Below are 19,192 nucleotides of genomic sequence, written 5' to 3' on the forward strand. Positions count from 1 at the left end.
TATTCTTGTATCATTGAATGTCTTATGCTATCCAATTGTCAAACATCTTCAACTTTTGGAGATGGAATGAACATCTGGTCATTTTTTGGAGAAACGTGAATTCCAGCTCCTACTAATTCTGCTTTCCCAAGATCTAATTTAAGGGGATTTATTCTCAGAAGGGGAAATTTTCCTTTTTATGCATTTTTTTTACTTTAGTTCAAATGATATTTTCAATTTCCATGCAGCACTTAGGATAATTACTTGAAAACGCTCCACTTACGTTTCAAGTACGGGATGTTTCCCTTTCGCAATTTTTAAAAATGAATGATAGTAGCTTTTGAATAATGGTCATTACTCATTACATTTTGAACATTTAATTACGTTTTTCTTTGTTAAATATTATTTTCTTTACTTCTCCACTTCAAAGATGCCAAATAAACATATAGTTGATAAAACAAACAAATATAGGAGCAGTAGTAACTTCACATTTAATTTGAGGGCACGGTGGCTCAGTAGTAGAGCGTTTGCTTGTGGTGCGTGTGGTCCCTGCTTCAATCTCCGGCCAGATGAGTTTGTGGCGAACATCGTGTTCGTGGGTTTTCTCGGAGCATTCCCGTTTACTAATACATTCTATTTCCACCAATCATTCCATTAGCATTCACTTGCCTAAATAAGCGTCTCCCTTAGCCCAAAACGTATAAACGCGGGACGTTAAAGTGAAATATTTATTTTCATTTTCACATTTAATTAATTCACTAGGTGTTTGTACTTGGACTGCCAGAGTTCGGAAGGAAGCTTATTATAAGGTATAATCATGGCATTCCTTTAAGAAAAGTGAAGAGAAATCAAAATAAAACCGTATTAGTGATTTTTCTGTTCACCATACAAGTACAAATAAAAGAGAAGATTCGGTACTGCAAGAATTACTGTGAATTTATTAACTGAAACATGCATATTACGCTTCAATTTTGAACTTGCATATGAGATATACTGTCTGAAATGTTACCCCATGTTCAAAAGAATCGTAGTATTGTTTTAGTCATTTCCAGAGTTTTGGTCTTTCTCGTCCAGAGTTTTGGTCGTTTAATTAACATTTTAAAAATTTCCATTGTATTTTATTATATACTGTGTAAATATAATACTTAATCATTATCTTTTTAGATTTTTGTTTTGAAACGGGTAATGTTTCTTCTTCTTCTTCTTCTTCTTCTAATAATAATAATAATAATAATAATAATAATAATAATAATAATAATAATAACAATAATAATAATAACAATGGCATATATAATATTGTACTGAGAATCCTTGCAACAAAGTAACATCTCCATTAGCAATAGTGTTTTCTTTAATTGGAAAAGTCTGACGAATTTCGTCTACTTGCTAACATGAACGAATCTTACATTACCTTTTCACAAATTATTGTACTTTCTTTTTATTTTCAGGTACTACATTCCTCTGCTTTTATTTGTGGGGGGCAATTAATTGTGGGGGCAATTCATTATGTTAGAAAATTAGTTATAATCGTCAACACACAATAAAATTTAAATATCTATCCGGAGAAAACAACGTTTAAATGTAGTGTACATCAAAGTTCCTTTTTTGTTTGTTTGTTTGTTTGTTTGTTTGTTTAGCAAGATACTGAAGAACTTTGTGATAGTCGGCCTAGTAGTTCCGAGATGATTCGAAATAACGACGCATAGATAAATGCATACATAAAAATTGATTAAAAGAGCTGAAGTTTACCGAACTCAAAGCTCCCGTCGTGTAAAGCTGTGGAACACGGTGTCAGTTGCTGAGCTGGGCAAGATCGACCGTTACATTTAAAAATGTGTGTTTCTTGGACTATGGGTTACTTGGTCAATAAATTTTGCACAGATCTGGCAAATAGTTACCGAGAAATAAAGTATCATATATAAGCCGAGGCAAGTCGATCCTTCCTGGCAGACCTTGTCTTGAAACATAGGAACGATTGTTCCTTAGACAATGGGCTACTTGCCCACCAAAAGCTGGTTCAGATTCGGACAGTAGTTACGGGAAACGAAGTACCAAATGCATAAATAAATACATAAACCTAATGTGAATACACGTGGAACTTACACAAATATATTCTTTCTCGGACACAGAAGTTCCTATTTAATTCTATTAATTCAACAATACTTACGTTTAACTTCCACAACCATTTCTCGCCGTACAATCTCTCCATTCCTTCCTGTTACGGAGCAGAGATATGATCCACTGTCATGAGCACTGTCCAGCCGTACGATTACCAGGGATCCATTTTCAAACACTCTGTGCCTGATATCTAATGGAAGTTCTTGTCCATGTCTCTCCCATTTAATTGAGGTAACGGGATAACCTGAGTATGGGCAGATGAGAGTGACATCGGTCCCTGCTACAGCAGTTAAACTGGGCACCGGTCGGATGTAAGGAGAACCTATTAATTAAAACAGAAAATTAGTTGAGTTTTATTTGAATCATTCCCGTGTTCATGTTCAGTTTGTGTTAATTATACTGTAGAAGGAAGGTAATGAAGCATTTCATTTTTAAATACCATTTGAAAACAGCATGCTTCACTTAGTAAGAAAAAATAATTTGTGTTTATTCTATACTAGCTGAAATGCCTTTTTTTTTGCACGGGGATTTTGTGGAAAGTGATTGAATTTTCTTTCCCCCTTCAGAACACACAATTCAATGAAAGTGCACTAATAAAAGCTCATTAGGCATTCTAATTTTGGTATACATTTTATACCATCCTACCGCCCTTTAGAAAACAAGTTTGAATCAAAATAATATGATAATAAACAACTACAAATCTTAGAACTAATTCCAAGTATAGTCCTTCTCCCGTGATGCAATCACAAACAGCACACAACTTCCTTTCACACATTTTGTGACCCCTGATCAAAAACTAATTATTGGGCAACCTTTTGATGCACTTTTCTTGGAACATTCATAACATTCTTGGCCAAGATCACAATCTTTTGATCCATTTTCTTGGATCATTCCTAAAATTATTTTTTTTTAAACACAATTTTTCATCTTTTCCTCTTGCATAAATGTCCCGCCTTAGAAATACTTTTGTGTAGGGTCAGGTATACGTCCTCAACTCATACCGTAATAGAATGCTCACTTCTGCTGTGTAGAATTCCTGGTTCAATCCAAAGTTCTGGCATTGGGATTTTTAGTGGACAAATTCCATGTGCTTGGGTTTTCTCGGATGTTATCCCGTTTCTTCCCTCCCCCCATAATTCCACCATAATTGTACATCTCATCATCAACATCTCTCTTGCCACAGAACATAAACGTAGGACGTTAAAATAAACCCAATGCAATCAGCTATGTTACTGGTTGGTAAGTTGTTTTTCGGAACTAGAAAGATTGGTTCCCTCCAAAAATTATCGGACCTCCGAAGCTATGAAGTATTGTTATTGCAAATTATTGTATTTTATTAAAAATAATATTTCTTATTTGGAGTTGACAGGAGGAAATTTATAAAACCATATACAAGGAAAGGACATGAACCTGTCAACGGGACTTGCTAATTAAACCTAGTCCATTCGATGAACATAACAAAGATAGGTTCATGCACAAAGAGAAAGGTGTCATGGACAATGGAGTAAGTCCCTGGGAGCCATTAACCCAGTTAGTATAAAGAAAATCGTAGACACGCAGTAAAATAGCAATTGCATTAATACTGTTCATTGGACATCCATGGTTTATGGTTCATTTTCATTAGCATTAAACATGCTTTCCAGAGGTGATATGTATTGGGGCTCACAACGTACTTGAACAGGGAAAATTCTCTCTGGAAATATCTCCTATCAACTTTGAATCCCTTTGGAGTAACCCCGGGTAAAGGCACACAATCCAAATGTATCCCGAAAAATACTATAGGAGATAAGAAATGTGTGTATTGCTAGACAGAATAGGTATGAAGGGAAATCGTGTATTGGTATACAAGCTTTTTCCTCATATCTTTTCTGTCTGTCAATACAAAACTTGGTATACGCATCTCTTATCCCCTATACTATTTTTTGAGATTTATTTGGATTGTGTGCTTATACCCGGGGTTACTTCAGAGGGGTCCAAAATTGATGGGAGGGATTTCTGGAGGGAATTTTCCCGACATTCTTCCAACTTTCCCTGTTCATGTAAGTAATCAGCCCCAATACAAATCACCTCTGAAAAGCTTGTTTCAAGCTGAAGAGAAGCAATTATAAACCATGACTTTCTAATGAGCAGTGGTGATGCAATAGCTATGCCACTGCGAGTCTACAATTTTCTTTATACTAACAGGGTCAGTATACCGAGAGGTTTATGTACTTTCCTTGTTAGTATATTGCATCGCATAGGATAATTGAAATGAAAAGACCAGAACTCGTATTTGGTATACAATGTACTTCTGCGGAATGCCAGTAATCCATTGTCTGTCTCCAGTGGATAGTGCCTTTAAAGGATTCGCCTGGTATGGCAAGACAACCAAACGAATAATCTTCGAGATCAGCTAAACAAATAGTCAATTTTGTTGTAGCCTATTAACGGGAACATATCAATACAACAGGTGTATTTCTAGGTAGATATTCTATGAACAATATGTATTTTTTTATGGATAAAATAAATATCATTCAATGTTTCGTTGCATCAAGTTGACACTATCACTCAAAGTTTGCATTATTTAGTTGCATTACTACATTGCATTTATATTTTCTTCCTAAGTATTAACATTCGTCTTAATTTGAGTGAGCTTAAGTGGTGAAGCGCTTTTCTAAACTTATATATATATATATATATATATATATATATATATATATAGATAGATAGATAGATAGATAGATATAGATATAGATATAGATAAGGGTGTCCCTTATTTTGAGAAATTTCGTGTTGCTATACGCACACACCCCAAATGTATTCTATGTGATCGTAAACACGCATTACTGAAATAGCACCTCCCTACGGGAACGTTAACCCATGCCGACTTGACGACACAATCATGAAATGACGTTTTCACATTATAATTTAGAATGTCCAACCATGATAACGGAGAAACCAAAATAGACGGACAAACGAAACTTTGCACGAAGCAACTACAGAAAGAAGGACACTTGCCTGTGTATTGACGAACATCACCGGATGAACAGCGTTGCCAACCCAAGTCAAATTTATGTTTTTGTAAATCGAATGAGCTAAATTGGATATGATCATTGAAAGCAACAATGAAAATAAACACAAAAGAGATGACAAACGCAGATCAGTGTTGCAAACGTTTCGATAAATAACGCGAAACATGTGTTAAATCCAAACGCCGTTGGAGTACGCAGCGTTTCCATCTTTTAAAAGCTTTACTTCTCAGCCTTAACAAGATACCGAATATCTCGCTCAGTACGTGGCTTATCGATTTCTCATAACCACGGTGTTGCTCCTCATGATCTACAGCCTTGCATTATATGTTTTAAATTATACTGCGCTAGTGACATTTTTCGTGTTGTACGTTTTCCAAACTCAACTTTTCTCTTTTGTTGATGGCAACACTGTCCAAAGGACCCTTCTAGACTTAGAGTCAGAGTAAACTGTTCTTGTCAATATTTAATTTAAGGTGTACTAAACATTAGTACATCATTAACTGTATCATTCCCACGGCGTTTTCATTTAACACCTGTTTCACGTTATTTCTTGAAAAGTTTGCAACACTTATCTGCGTTTGCCATCCCCTTTGTCTTTATTTTCATTGTTGTTTTCATTTATTCAGTTTAGGTCATTCGCTTTACAAAAACACAACTTTTTCTTTGGTTGAGAACACTGCTCATCCTGTAATGTTCGTCAATGCACGGCAGATGTCGTCCTTTCTCTAGTTGATTGGTGCAAAGTTTCGTTTCTCTGTCTCTTTTGGTTTCTCCGTTATCACGGTTGGACATTCTAAAAATATATTATAATGTGGAAACATCATTTCATGATTTTTTCGTCAAGTCGGCACGGATTAACGTTCTCGTAGGTAGTTGCTATTTCACTAATGTGTGTTTACGGTCACATAGAATACATTTAGTAGGTGTGCGTATCGCAACACAAAATTACCCTAAATAAGGGACACCCTAATATATATAGATACATGTAGATATAGATAGATTTAACACAACGTTGTCTAACGTTATATAGTATTAAAATGAAATGCTCTTACCGTATACATTAAGCCTTGCAGCATGACTCACAACTCCCATGGTATTGACTGCTGAACATTTGTAAAGGCCACCATCTTCAACACGGACTTCGGTGATATTTACATGGCTAATTACATCACCCGATATATCCACATACTGACCAATAGCATACCTGAAAAAAAAAAAGAAAAAAATGTTTGCTGGCCTAAGTAAAAATATACTTTTTTTAGTTTTACATCCCACGATTACGCCCTTTAAGGTAAAGGAGAAAGATGATTGAGGAAAGTGAACGATGGAAGCGTCGGTAGAATGAGAAAGTGGAAGGAAACAGGAGTATCTCCGAAGAAACCCACAGATACGAGGTTGTCCTCCACAAACTTACTTTGCCAGGGATCTACCAGAGACCTCCCGCACCAGAGGTAAGTAGCACTGAGCCACCGTATTCCCGACAATAGATATAGTACAGATAACAATTTGTTTATATATATATATATATATATATATCAGGTATACATTTTACAGTGAAAATGCAGATTTGAATTTAAAGTCCCCAATAAATTACATAATTTACAGCCAGGAATCCGCATTTAAGTAATTTTTTAATGTTGTAGGCCTAGGTTTCACTTTTGCTTCGCAGAAAACACAGTCGTTTGCAAAATATATTTGAATCTTGTCAGAGAGCTATCAATCCCATTGTTATTCCTGAAGTGCTAGTGTGTCTAATGTACTCCAATGTGTAGTTTAGGATTATTCCCAAGACGAAACGAGACATAGTTTTTGTAAGGAGATAAGAGACAAAAAAAAAAAAAAAAAAACTCTCTCAATACAAATATATACGGTTTCCGAGAAAAGAAATCATTTTCATAACACCATTTCGAGAAGAGATTTAACCTTAACTTTGTCTTATGGGCAAACAATATAATGTAGAAACTTAGGGAGGCCGCACATTGACCACAGGAAGGCCAGCCAAACTCAGGAAGACTGAGGCAGGAGAGAATGCGGAGAGAGAAGCATGAATACGTGCATCGTGTGTCTCAATCACAAATTGGTGACGCTCTCATTTACCTTCTTCTCGAGTCAATGTGGGGAACGAGATTTGGATGCACTGCTCACAGTATTGTACCATTGCTCCAATGTCTTGTCCTCTGGTCAAGAAGCGGCAATCCTTTGGGTCAATAACATTTTGATTACAATGGTTTGGTGAAAAATACAAACTTCATACGGAACTTTGTTTCTCCTGCGATGAAGCCTTATGTTCTTTAAACCATGAGTTATTCTTATCTATTAACAATAGTGTAATGTTTAGTTTTGTGCCCTGTACAGGAAGAAGTATATTTGCCCAGCATGAAAGCAAAGTTATCATTCATTTATTTAAGCAGGTGTGTTTCTTTCTGTGTATTACGGCCCACGACTCTTCCATTTGAACAAAACAAGGGATTCAGAAATGAATGACAATAATTAATCGAATGGCGTATAATAACAGTCACCTCTGGGTGGGAGGGACTGAGAAATATATGTCTTATGATTACCAGCCTAACGCCTTAGACTTATCGATATTTTGTTACGTTATCTTGCAAAATAAAAATATAAATGAAATATCTTTCTTAAAGTTCGTAGAATAATCGCTAGATGGCATTAGCTATACATTTATCTCTGCTAATGCGAGCCAGTAATTGCTTGATTCTCCGCATTTCGCGCTAATAGTCTGATGACGTACAACCTGAGTTCAATTGCTTTCGAATCAGCTGTTTCGCTGCGCAGTGAATGTAAGATATTGAAACTACTAAGGTGTAATTGAAAGTTGTGTAGTTGGGCAAGTTAAAATAATATGTTTCAGCCATTTTCAAAATTAAACAACCTAATCACTACCTCGAAAGTTCTAAATTAAGTTGGAGAATGAGACAAATTGAATGAAAAGAATTAGTGATTATTTTATGTTGTTATACAGAAGCTGTGCATGTGTTGCGACTTATTATGATTTCTGAATTTTGTGAATAATTTCGTAAGGATTGGTGCCTGCCATGGCTAAATGGACACGCATTTTGCAGGACACATGTTCTATATTTGACTTGTTTTGATTTGAATTTCAGTTAAGCGTCCCATTCGGCAGCGAGGCTATAAGAGACTTGGACCTATAGCTTAACGTAGAATTCGAACAACATCAGCTCCCGCAGGGAAATGAACTCAGGTCTCCCACGCCAAGTGTCACATATTCTAGAAAGTAAGGTTTCCTGGAACATTAGCATTAGCTGCTATGAACCTGTTTATTTATTTATTTATTTTTACATTAAAAGTTTTGCAGCGATACTTATAAAAAGTGAACTTACGGAAAATTTTGATGGTACATGTCAAATACTATTATTCCAAAGAGCTTTAATTGGGAGATTTTAAGTACATTTTTTCCCCTCAAACAATATTTGATAAAATAATTGTTAAATACGTAGGTCATGAAAGTGGCTGTCTTAGGTGAAGACATACATAGTATGCCACATTATAAATTTTTCATTCTTTTTGTTATTTATATATATTTCGTTCTAATAAAGTTGTATGTTATATGTCGGAAATTTGACTTGTTTGTAAAACGAGTAGTAGACATATTCGGCTTTATGCAGAGTCGTTTTGACGACTAATTAATGACGTACTATGGGGTTTGACTAACGGATGATTATCAAAATTGTATTCAGAGTCTCTGATTAGGACGTAGTATTTGACGAAGTTAATCAAATGTGATTAATTAATCTAGAGGCTAATCTTTTACCCAGGGTGTAGCGTGCGACACAACATTTCGTATTTCATGTATTTTCATTTTTACAGACTACGCATGCGCTGACTTTTCCGTAGTTGCCACATTTATTTTTCTCACCTGATACATTGGGGTTATATAAGATAATCAAACCCAAATCATAATTTTAGTTCTACTCAAAGTAGACTCTGAATACCAAAAAGTGCACCTTCCTTAGTTAAGAGTTAGTATGCTTACTAACTAGTCTGTGACTAACCCTCGATTAACGAATTCTCTGTGAATACCGCCCATTATAGTCTGCAACACCGTTCTAATCTTTCTGCGTTATGTCACCGTTAGTTGGTTTGACAATCATCGTGTACTAGTGGATGAATTTTCCTCAATTATGTGTCGCATGACCAATCTGTTACACTATGGCGGCCGCATCCTATTTGATCTTCGACATGTTTACAACATTCACGAAATATCTGGAACTAACTAACGATTTGTTGTGCTTTGGTTCCCTGCACCTTTCTATTTCGCACGGCAAGTGTTTTGGGTCGCTGCCGCAGAGTTATGCACGAGTACGAATTCATAAAGTAAGAGTTCACATATCAGACGTTGTTTAGCACTCATCGTTATTGTCACTAAATCTCACTCAAGACAATGCCATAGTGGTGATCTCTGTGTTAAATACTCGTAGTCCACTTGCCACACTACATCTTGGGTACGTTTGACCTTGTGCTTACTGTAGATCACAGTGTATGTACGCGTCTGCTGTTTGTGTTGTGGAAATATTCCAAGAAATGAAACCTTTAAGTTTTCCGTTCCACAGTTATGCCGGCTAGGCTAAAGGAGACGGTGATGATGAGAAATGAATGAAATGGTGGAATGAAGAAAGTGGGAGGAAACGGGAGAACCCCGAGAAAACCCACGGGCACGGTGTTTGTCCACTACAAAGTCCACACGGCGCGAACTGGGATCGAACCAGGGACCCAAAGGACCGGAGGTGAACGCTCTACCACTGAGCCACCGCACCCCATGAATGAAATAGTGGAATGAAGAAAGTGGGAGGAAGCGGCAGAACCCCGAGAAAACCCACGCACATGGTGGAAATATTCTAAGAATTATGACTTATCCTTGTACGAGAAGGTAATAAATAGCAGAACATGCAAACCATGGAGTTAGGATTTTTTTTTTTAAATGCTTTTATAAGAATGGACCCCTGAGAAACATCTGAGAATTCCTCTGAGAAGCACCTAAATATTTCTCTGTTCCTAAGGAAGCTTAACATAGATATTTAACACCAAATAAGTTCTATGTTTGTATCATATTGCATTAAGAGATAGACTTACGAATAATATATTAAAATTGTTTTCTACTTAGCATTTTGTTTCACATTTTTCTTCAGTTCTATTGTTTACATATGTTATTATGTTCCAAGTCACTCTCATATTGTCCATTTTCACCTCGTAGGTAGGGTAACTTGAAACATTCTACACGCATATATACAGGGTATCCTAAAAGTAATGTAGTAAGATGAAACCACAGATTCCTGGTACCAAAACAAGCAAACAAGTTTATATGACATGTAGTCCGGAAGTTAAAGGTACAACCATGGTAGGTGCACTTTGTTGTCATTCATGGATAACAACTTTGTACTGTGTTTTGTCCATCTTCATTGCACCGTTGCATTGCAAGTGCCGGAAAGTCATTCCAGGAATCCGCAGACGATGTGGGGAATCCCTTGCGCACTTATGTTAAGCATTTGTACGTGCATTTAACATGTCAAGCCGATGACTTTATTTCTGACACGGCTTTATGTATTTCTGACTCCTATTATTATCCCGATAGGCAGGTGTGAAGTTCCTTTCCCAACACATTCGAAGCTGTCTAGCTCGGCCTCTGTCAATTTTCAGACTATATGTCATATACCGGTAGACTTTTCTTTTTTTTTTTTTTTTGTTTTTTGCTTGTGTTGGCGTCAGAAGTCTGTGGTTTCATTTTTCGCCTTTACTTTCGTGACAACCTGCATAACACGTGATAACATCCGTAGCATGTTTGACGAAGGTTTATCATTAATTTGATACTTTTTAACAATGGTGGTGAGAATAATATCAAGAAAATGGCTCTTGATTTCTTCTTGAATAAAATAAACAATATCACAATGTAACGTTAAGTGTTTCAAGTCACCCCACCCTACTCTAAAAAAATATTTAATAATGAGTGTATTTCGTAACAATAGGTCATATATATATATGAAAGTTTATGTAGAAATCCATTGTTGTATATAATAAATATAATAAATCTACCATACCATTGCTTTTTACATTTGCCAACACATTTTCTTATATTAATTTCTGACTCGGAATGCACAGTAAATTCTTACAAAATAGTATTGGATGCGACCATATATTGTTTTGGTTGCCAACCGTTTGGTATTTTACAAAATGGTTCGGTTTTTGATCTCCTTATCCGGTGTCTGGTACGACATCAAAACCGGATGTTAAATGCCCGGTAATTCTTCCTCTTACTAAACCTATTCTCTCCTCTATTCAGATTATTTTGGGGTGAGAAAAGGAATCGTTTGTCGATGACCATGGTTAAAGCAGAACTTGTAATTCGTTTTGATATCCCCTCGTGGCTAAGCAGTTAGCGTACGCGCCTTTGGCGTGGGAAACCCGGGTTCGACTGCAGGCGAGATCTAATGTGGTTCGGATTCCACGTTAATCAGTAGGTCCACGTCTCATGTAGACAATGTTGTCAGGAAGACAATGCTGCTGAACGGGACGTTAAAATCAACTCAACTCGCTTTGATATCGACCTGTCGTGCGCGAAATTTGATGAAGAGTTGAAGGCAGAAAAAAATACTGCACTTATCGAAACTACTAAAGATCAACAAAAGTACATTTTCAAGAGCGCAGCTAATACTGCTTTATCCTCACAACGGACATCATCCAATTGTCCGGGTCCGATTTCAATGACATTCTTTTTGCTGATAGAGGACATGTATTCATTATTTGTGATGACAGAAATTTTTGCCATGGTGCATGTTTTCCATTTTTTTTAAAATAATATTTAAGAGTTGTGATATGGTTATTAGAGATTACTGCAGAAGTCCCTTACTACCCTTTGTAAACGGAGTGTTAATGAAAGAACAACCATGTAGATACATATAAGTCCTAGGGGGAAGTCGTATCGTAGGTATGACCTTGACGACAGCCATCTTGGAATCCGCCATTTTGAATTAAGGTAAAGTTTTTTTTTTTTAATGGGAATAGGGTAATATGATACATAATTTTGGGATAGAATTTAATCAGGAAGACAATGGTGAAGCTAGTTTTGAGATACACCCATTTGGGGAAAAGTTACAGGAATATTAATTGCTTATACTTACTACGTGCGTAAGTATACCTTACCTCCGCCTCTTATGAATATGACAAGCGTGATCAAGTCATAACGGTCAGTTTACGAGTAGTGTATCTAAACGGACGAGTAAGTTGTGATGAGTTAGTGCATTGTCGGGTCACAGTTCGAGCAATGCGCAAACATCTAGTTTTCATACAAATTGGGGAAATCTGATTCAAATACCTACTTTAATAGCCTTAAAATCAGTTTACGGTTTAAGGAAAACAGCATCGGTACCTGTTTCATCACTGTAGAATACATCAAAGGAAACGCGACGGCTGAACGCTGGGAGATACAAAAGGAGGCCTTTCGTCGGTATTTCCAACAATTGCACGAGAACTTTTTAACTATCCCTCGTATTTCCACAACTGTAACGCACATGACTATAAGTATTAGGATTGGTCGTATGATGTTTTAATTTAAGCAGAACTTCGTAGAAAATAGTGTCATCTCTAACTCTTAACTTCTTTTTAATCATTTAATTCATCTTTTTTTTTTTTTTTAATTTCCAGATATCAAGATTAGCATACGTAATTTTCCTGATTCGTTGAAAGATTTCTTGTCTTTTTCCTGTAAGTAGGGAACAAACGAAGGACGAAGCACCTGCAAGAAGTTCCTACTGCTTTATATTCTTGCTATTCAGCTTTCCAGAAGATTTTATCAATTGAATCCAACGTACGAGAAGATCTTTCTCCAAGGCTCTATTTCTGGTACCAATACTACCTCCGCTTTTTCCCCCGTACACTATACAAAAGCCTTTAGAATCAGTGACGTCACCAAAATAATCTCAGGGACTTCGAATGATGCTTTTTCAATTAAGCACCGCCGTCTTTTGAAAGGGACAGAAGGAAGAAAAAAATGTTTAAACTCAAATCTTTAGATTTTTTGTCGACTCAAGGATCTTGCTAGAAGATCTAAGATGAGAAGACGAGCACTGATAAAATCTCACGTTTCAGTTTCATCTTTGAAGAGGAAAATTCCAATGAACTAGCTTTCAGCAGATTCTTTTTTTTTCTTCATTTTTTCTATTAGTATTATTAATAGGTTTCGTTGTAACCTTACAGCAAGTTCTTAATTTTTGCTTTGAAAACATATGGTAGTAGTATTACATCAAGAATGCATATGTAAGCTAATAGAACTTGCCTTTGAAATCTCCTATAGAATTACTGCATTACAGTAGTGCTTATGGACGTTTTCCTCTTGAAACTTTACGTTCGACATTTAGTACACTGTGAACTAGTCATTTCCAGCAATTCCCCTTCCAAACCCTTGAATAGCAGACAGAATTAAAATAAAATAGCAATTGAAACTTATGGGATAAGTATAAAAGAAAAAAGGCTGACGACAAGGTTCAGGAGTGTTACAAGTCACAGTATCATTGAGTTCGAATCCTTCTACAAATTCACATTCATTGTGTCCTTTTTCTCACGTTCTGTGTTTTTCTGTCATTCTAATCGTCATAATTTAGGCTACGCATCTATTTATTTATTCACGATACAAATTATATTGAAGCCAATCCGGGATTTTTAATGCTCAATATAGGGAGAAAGTGGAAGGAAATGGGAGTACCCCGAGAAAACCCACGGACATGGTGTTGTCCACCACAAACTTACTTGGACGGGTGTGGAAGCAGGGACCCCACGCACCAGAAGTAAACGCTCTACCACTGAGTCACAGTGCCCCCACCAAATCAACATCTGGTTAGAATATAACATATCTACAGTTAGGAAATGAAAGTTAGATGTAACAGCAATATTCTTTTCCCTTTTCCCGGCGGAAGCTCATTTGGTACGTGTTCCATCTTAATCAGTAGGTCCCGTCTTCTACAGTCTCCCTGCTGAAAGGGACTTCAAACTAAAAATCAACTCATCAACTCAACAGATATTCTTATAATAAAATACACATATCAGTGCGTCATAGTGATTGCTAATAATTAACAATTAGGCCTAATAAAGCCTAATTACTAATAATCCTATTAATTAATACTTAATAAAAATCGCTAGCTTATAGGCAATATGCAAATTTGAAACTATTTTGAGGATCGAATTACATCGTAGAGACTATAGTATTTCAATTTAATTATTTCAAAATAAGACAAGAGCCGTGCCCATAAGCGGTATAACAAAGGATCCGTGCCACCCCTGCAGAGAGTATGGACTAGGCCCCTTCTTCCTGTTTCTATGTAAAAGAGAATACGAAGCGCTGGCCGAATATTACAACTTTCAACGTGAGACATTGATGTTATATTGCCTCGAGAAATTAATCATTGTAGATCGGAAACCATTACTCTTCAACCCGAAAATAATAATAATAATAATAATAATAATAATAATAATAATAATAATAATAATAATAATAATAATAATAATAATAATAATAATAATAATAATAATAATGCCTTACCTATATGAAGAGTTCAGTTCTAAACCTGCTTTTGCCCATTTCATTATAAAAATAACGAAGAAAGTTCTGCCGATTTTTCACCCACGACCTTCGAATATCGATATGCCACCCAAGACGTACGTGAAAGATAAAAGATAGTCCCTATCGGCATCTGTAACCTTCTGCTAACGTTCTGGAGGGCAATCATTTCCATCGCGGTAGAACTTGGTGGGCCGTGAAATGAAGAAAGTTTCAAGTGCATTTTCAACCTATACTAGAGATTTGAACTGACATCCTCTAAGGTGATTGTCCGAGGAACTGAACAGGTGATAATCGGACGGTGCAATGTCTGGGGATTATGGCGGATGCTATAGCGTTTCAAATCCAAGGCGTAGAATGGTGTGAAGGGTCATCCTATCCACATGGGGATTAGCGTTGTCCTGTAACAGTAGGACCCCTTTACGATTCAGAAGTGCTGGTTCCAGAGTGTTGAGTTTTTCTTGAACACGGCTCAACTGCTGACAGTACAGAGCTACATTGATGCTCTGACCAGCTGGTAGCAGTTCAAGATGCACGATGCCGCGTGCAGTTTACCAAACAAACAGGAGAACTTTCTTCTGGTGCAGTGCTGGTTTCAGCTGCTTTGAAACCGTTTCATAGGATGCTAACCAATGGTAACGGCGCAATGGAGATTCGTGCAGGACTCACTTCTAATCACATATCAACACTATCCAAAAATGGCTCCTCCCTCAGATGAGACAGCAAAGAAACACAGGTGTTTGTTTACGTTGCCTTCTGGCCCGGAGTCAAATCATGTGGGACCCATCAACCGAACTTGTAGTGCTTCCCAAGTTAATAGAGGTGCTGCTGAATGGTTTCTACACTCGCACTGAATTGTAGTTCCAGTTTCTCACATGTCTGGCTACTGCTCGTTTCAATTGCCGCCTGAAGATCTTCATTTTGTACATGTGTTTTTCTTCCGGCACGTGATGCGTCTTAGTGTGTTTCTTCACTGTCCTTAAACATGTTACACCATACCTGCACTGTCCTTGTAGTCACGACACCCTCACCAAAGGTCTGGCATATCTTCCGGCCCGCTACAGCGGCGTTTGACCCCAGTTTCTAATACCACAACCAGGATATACCCATACCTGGATATGTTGGATATACCCATACCAACAACCGACTTTAGCCTTATCTCCATTCACGTTCAACTTATGGTGTGAGGGCCAATTAAACACAGACCTTCACAAAAAGCGGCAAAACTTTCTTGGTTGCCTTTATTAATCCTGGAGAACAGAAAAATTGTAGGAACTCTATATTTTGTAAAACTTGAAACACTTGCGTGTCTTCATTTGAATCATTTGAACAATACCTATAAGGAAGGAGATATCTTTGCACGAATTAAGCAGAAACACTCAACAAACCGTATTAGCAACCCAATGTAAACTCATGTTATTTTTTCCAAATGCCACTTGGCAGATTATTACGTATTTCAAGTCAACATGTTAAACGAAAACTTAAAATACCACATTTATTATTCAGTGTTGCAAACTAAGATTGCTGTAGTATCACAAACATCCAAAGCTTGGAAGCCTCTACGATTCTTACAGCACAACGGAAGTGAGCAGGATAATACGTATTGAAAGAACCTTAGTGTTGGATACCATGGTCGTGGTAAGACTTGCTTCAAATGAATAGGAACGAAGTTAGAAGGGCTTGAAATTATAATTTTTCGGAAAGGTTTTATTTTATATGGTTAAATCATGTAATACCGAGAACTTGTTGTAATTACAGTTAAAAAACCTATTGCTTTAATGATATAAAAGAGAAACAAAACAATAACCAGTTTAAATATTTCCCCAAATACGTCATTTTCAGCAGTATTGCGAACTTTATTAATGTTTATCATATCTACGAAACTGTTTAAGATATCGAAGTTTGTAAACGGCAAAATGATTTACACATTCATTACAAACATACAAGTAACTAGATGTGATACGTATCTAAGCATTTTTTTCGAAATAAAGCCTTCCAAAAAATCAAGCCTTTGTAACTTCGTTCCTATTCATTCGAAACAAGTCATACTATGACCATGATATCCAACGCTAAGACACTTTAGAAGTGCATTATCTTGTCCATCTCCGTTGTGTTGTATGGCGTGGGAGACCCGGGGTCGATTCCCGGCGGGAGCTCAGGTGGTTCGGATTCCACGTTAATCAGTAGGTCCACGTCCCATATAGCCTCGCTGCTGAACGGGACGTTATACTCAAAATCAACTCAACTCAACTCCGTTGTGCTGTATATGCGTTAGAGGCTTCTAAACTTTGGACGTTTATGGCATCCTTAGTTTGCAACACTGAATAATAAAAGTGGTATTTTAGGTTTTCGTTTGACATGTTAATTTGAAATATGTAATAATCTGACGTAATGCTATTTGAAAACAATATAACTTTACATTGGGTTGGCAATACTGTTTGTTGTGTGTTTCTGTTTAATACATGCAAAGATGTCCCCTCCCTTATAGTTGCTTCATGCAAAGTTTCGCTGTTCTCCCCCTTTTGATTTCTCCGTTATAGCGGATGATCAAGATAAATTATTCTATGTTATGTATTCAGTTAAGGATTCAATACTCAAGTTGTTTGCTGTAGTTTCCAAACTCCCTGTAACAAGCACCATTACGTAAAGTTATTTCTTACCGTTGTCCCATATTACTTGCTGAGATTGGAAAACTATCCAAAGACCACTGGAAGTGCGGCGGAGGATTCCCAGTTGCTGAACATTTGAGTGACACCGAAGGACCCGGACGAAGCGCCTGCTCAATGAACGTATATTGCAGTTCCGGTGCTGTTTCTGAAACACAAAAATACGAAAGTATTACGATAATGATTAGTAAAATTATGTCATTAAGCAAAGATAATCACAATAACGAGTAAACATAAATGGAACATTGTAATCTGACAATGGTAAAATATCGTGATTCAGTGGCGTAGAAAGAAGGGAGGACTTGTCTCAGTCTTCCTTCCATAGTACAATTTCTTATCACTTTATCATTCTGCTAGTCGCTTTTATTCATTACATCTTCTTAAATATGCAGCAGGACAAAATTCTAAGACATTAAATTTAGATTTGATCTATTGTTTATTTGCTTTGTTAAGGAAAGGAAGAAAAACATGTCGTGTCCTTAGAGCGCAAAGTTTCTAAGTCCATTTTTTTCGAAATTAAGTTTTTTATATGTATAGATATTGCATGATGTGTTCTTTAACATGGCGATAAAAACACATACGAAATCCTTACTGTTTACAAATAATAATAATAATAATAATAATAATGAATGAAAACTTCTCCTATGTCCTCTGATGGAATTTTGGTAGAGCACAACGGTTGTATGCGCGGACATAGATATTTAGTTCCCTTATATTCTTGCAAATATGGTGGCCCCGCGTAGCGTAGTCCCTATTGATCTCTCCTTCGGTGTGATCGGTCCCGGGTTCGATTTACGGTGGGGCCACTCGGTCCAAAAACTATATAACTCTTTTTCAGGCCAGCCACCATGAATGAGGTTTGAACAAATGCCTGGGTGATACCTAACTTGTAGGGCCGCTTCCTTCCCTTTCCCCGGATTGCTCGCCGAGGGACATCATCCCTCAAAACGTGACGGGCTAAATGGCCATAGATGCTGGAAGCCCAGAAATATAAATCCAAAATCCTAATCCGCTGCAAATATGGAACACAGAACCTTGTGCGCCAATATTTCAGTAAATTGTATGTTGTTGTATTATTCTAATTAGCATACTAGATGGTACTAAATTTATCTACGAATTAACCGTGATTCAAAAATTTGTTTCCGGTTTCAGAAAAGACAGATTTTTTTTTTACCACACATTAAAAAAAATAAGCAATAACCACATACGATTATGTTTTGCCTGAACGTTATTGTCCATGAACATTATTGACTTGAAGTTCACAGAGAAAGGTCACTGCAGTTCATTCTTCAGTGGAAAGATCAAGATGGCATCAAAAGTTTATACGACGCGTGGATTGGAATGCGTTACAAAACAATGAGTTTCGCGAAACCACTTGTCATGAAATATTCTTAAGTATTTTATATGATTGTAAGAATGGCAATTTAATTTAGACAAGATTATTTATAATGTGTTTTTTTCTTTCTTGACGGACTTCTTTAATGAAAGAAACTTGCTTTCTCTTGACTATAAATAATGGATGAAACTTCGAACAGTAGCATAATAGTCAAGAAAAGAAAGAAATATTCGAGAGCGCAGAACAGGGCGAGAAAGAAGGACAAGGATTTAGCTAGGGATGCGCCCGAGTCGAGACACACTTTGTAAAATTCGAGATGAGTCGAGACAAACGTATTTCTCGACTCAAATTTTCGAGTCGAGACACGAGTCGAGTCGAGACTGTTCATAAAAATCTCGACTCGACTGTAATGTCTCGAAAATTTTTCTATAATTTTTAATATTATTTTGAAGAAAGTATTCATTCAGGAACAACCTTGAAACCAATTCCAGCATTTATT

The 19,192-nt window shown here is 36.7% G+C and overlaps 1 protein-coding gene across 3 annotated transcripts in view; it reads right to left on the reverse strand.

The window, feature by feature from the left end:
• Positions 1–19,192, reverse strand: part of LOC145674331 (cell adhesion molecule Dscam1-like) — a 1,494,831-nt gene that overhangs the window by 147,971 nt on the left and 1,327,668 nt on the right. For all 3 annotated transcript variants that reach the window (XM_081744257.1, XM_081744259.1, XM_081744258.1), the window contains exons 10-12: positions 17,352–17,505; positions 6,161–6,312; positions 2,147–2,419 (exon numbers count right to left, since the gene is read on the reverse strand). In XM_081744257.1, the coding sequence (XP_081600383.1) occupies positions 2,147–2,419; positions 6,161–6,312; positions 17,352–17,505 (579 nt within the window). The remainder of the gene's footprint in view (positions 1–2,146; positions 2,420–6,160; positions 6,313–17,351; positions 17,506–19,192) is intronic.

The sequence above is a fragment of the Thermobia domestica genome, chromosome 17 (genome assembly GCF_964235325.1).
Source record: "Thermobia domestica chromosome 17, izTheDome1.hap1.1, whole genome shotgun sequence".
Classification (NCBI taxonomy): Eukaryota; Metazoa; Arthropoda; class Insecta; order Zygentoma; family Lepismatidae; genus Thermobia; species Thermobia domestica.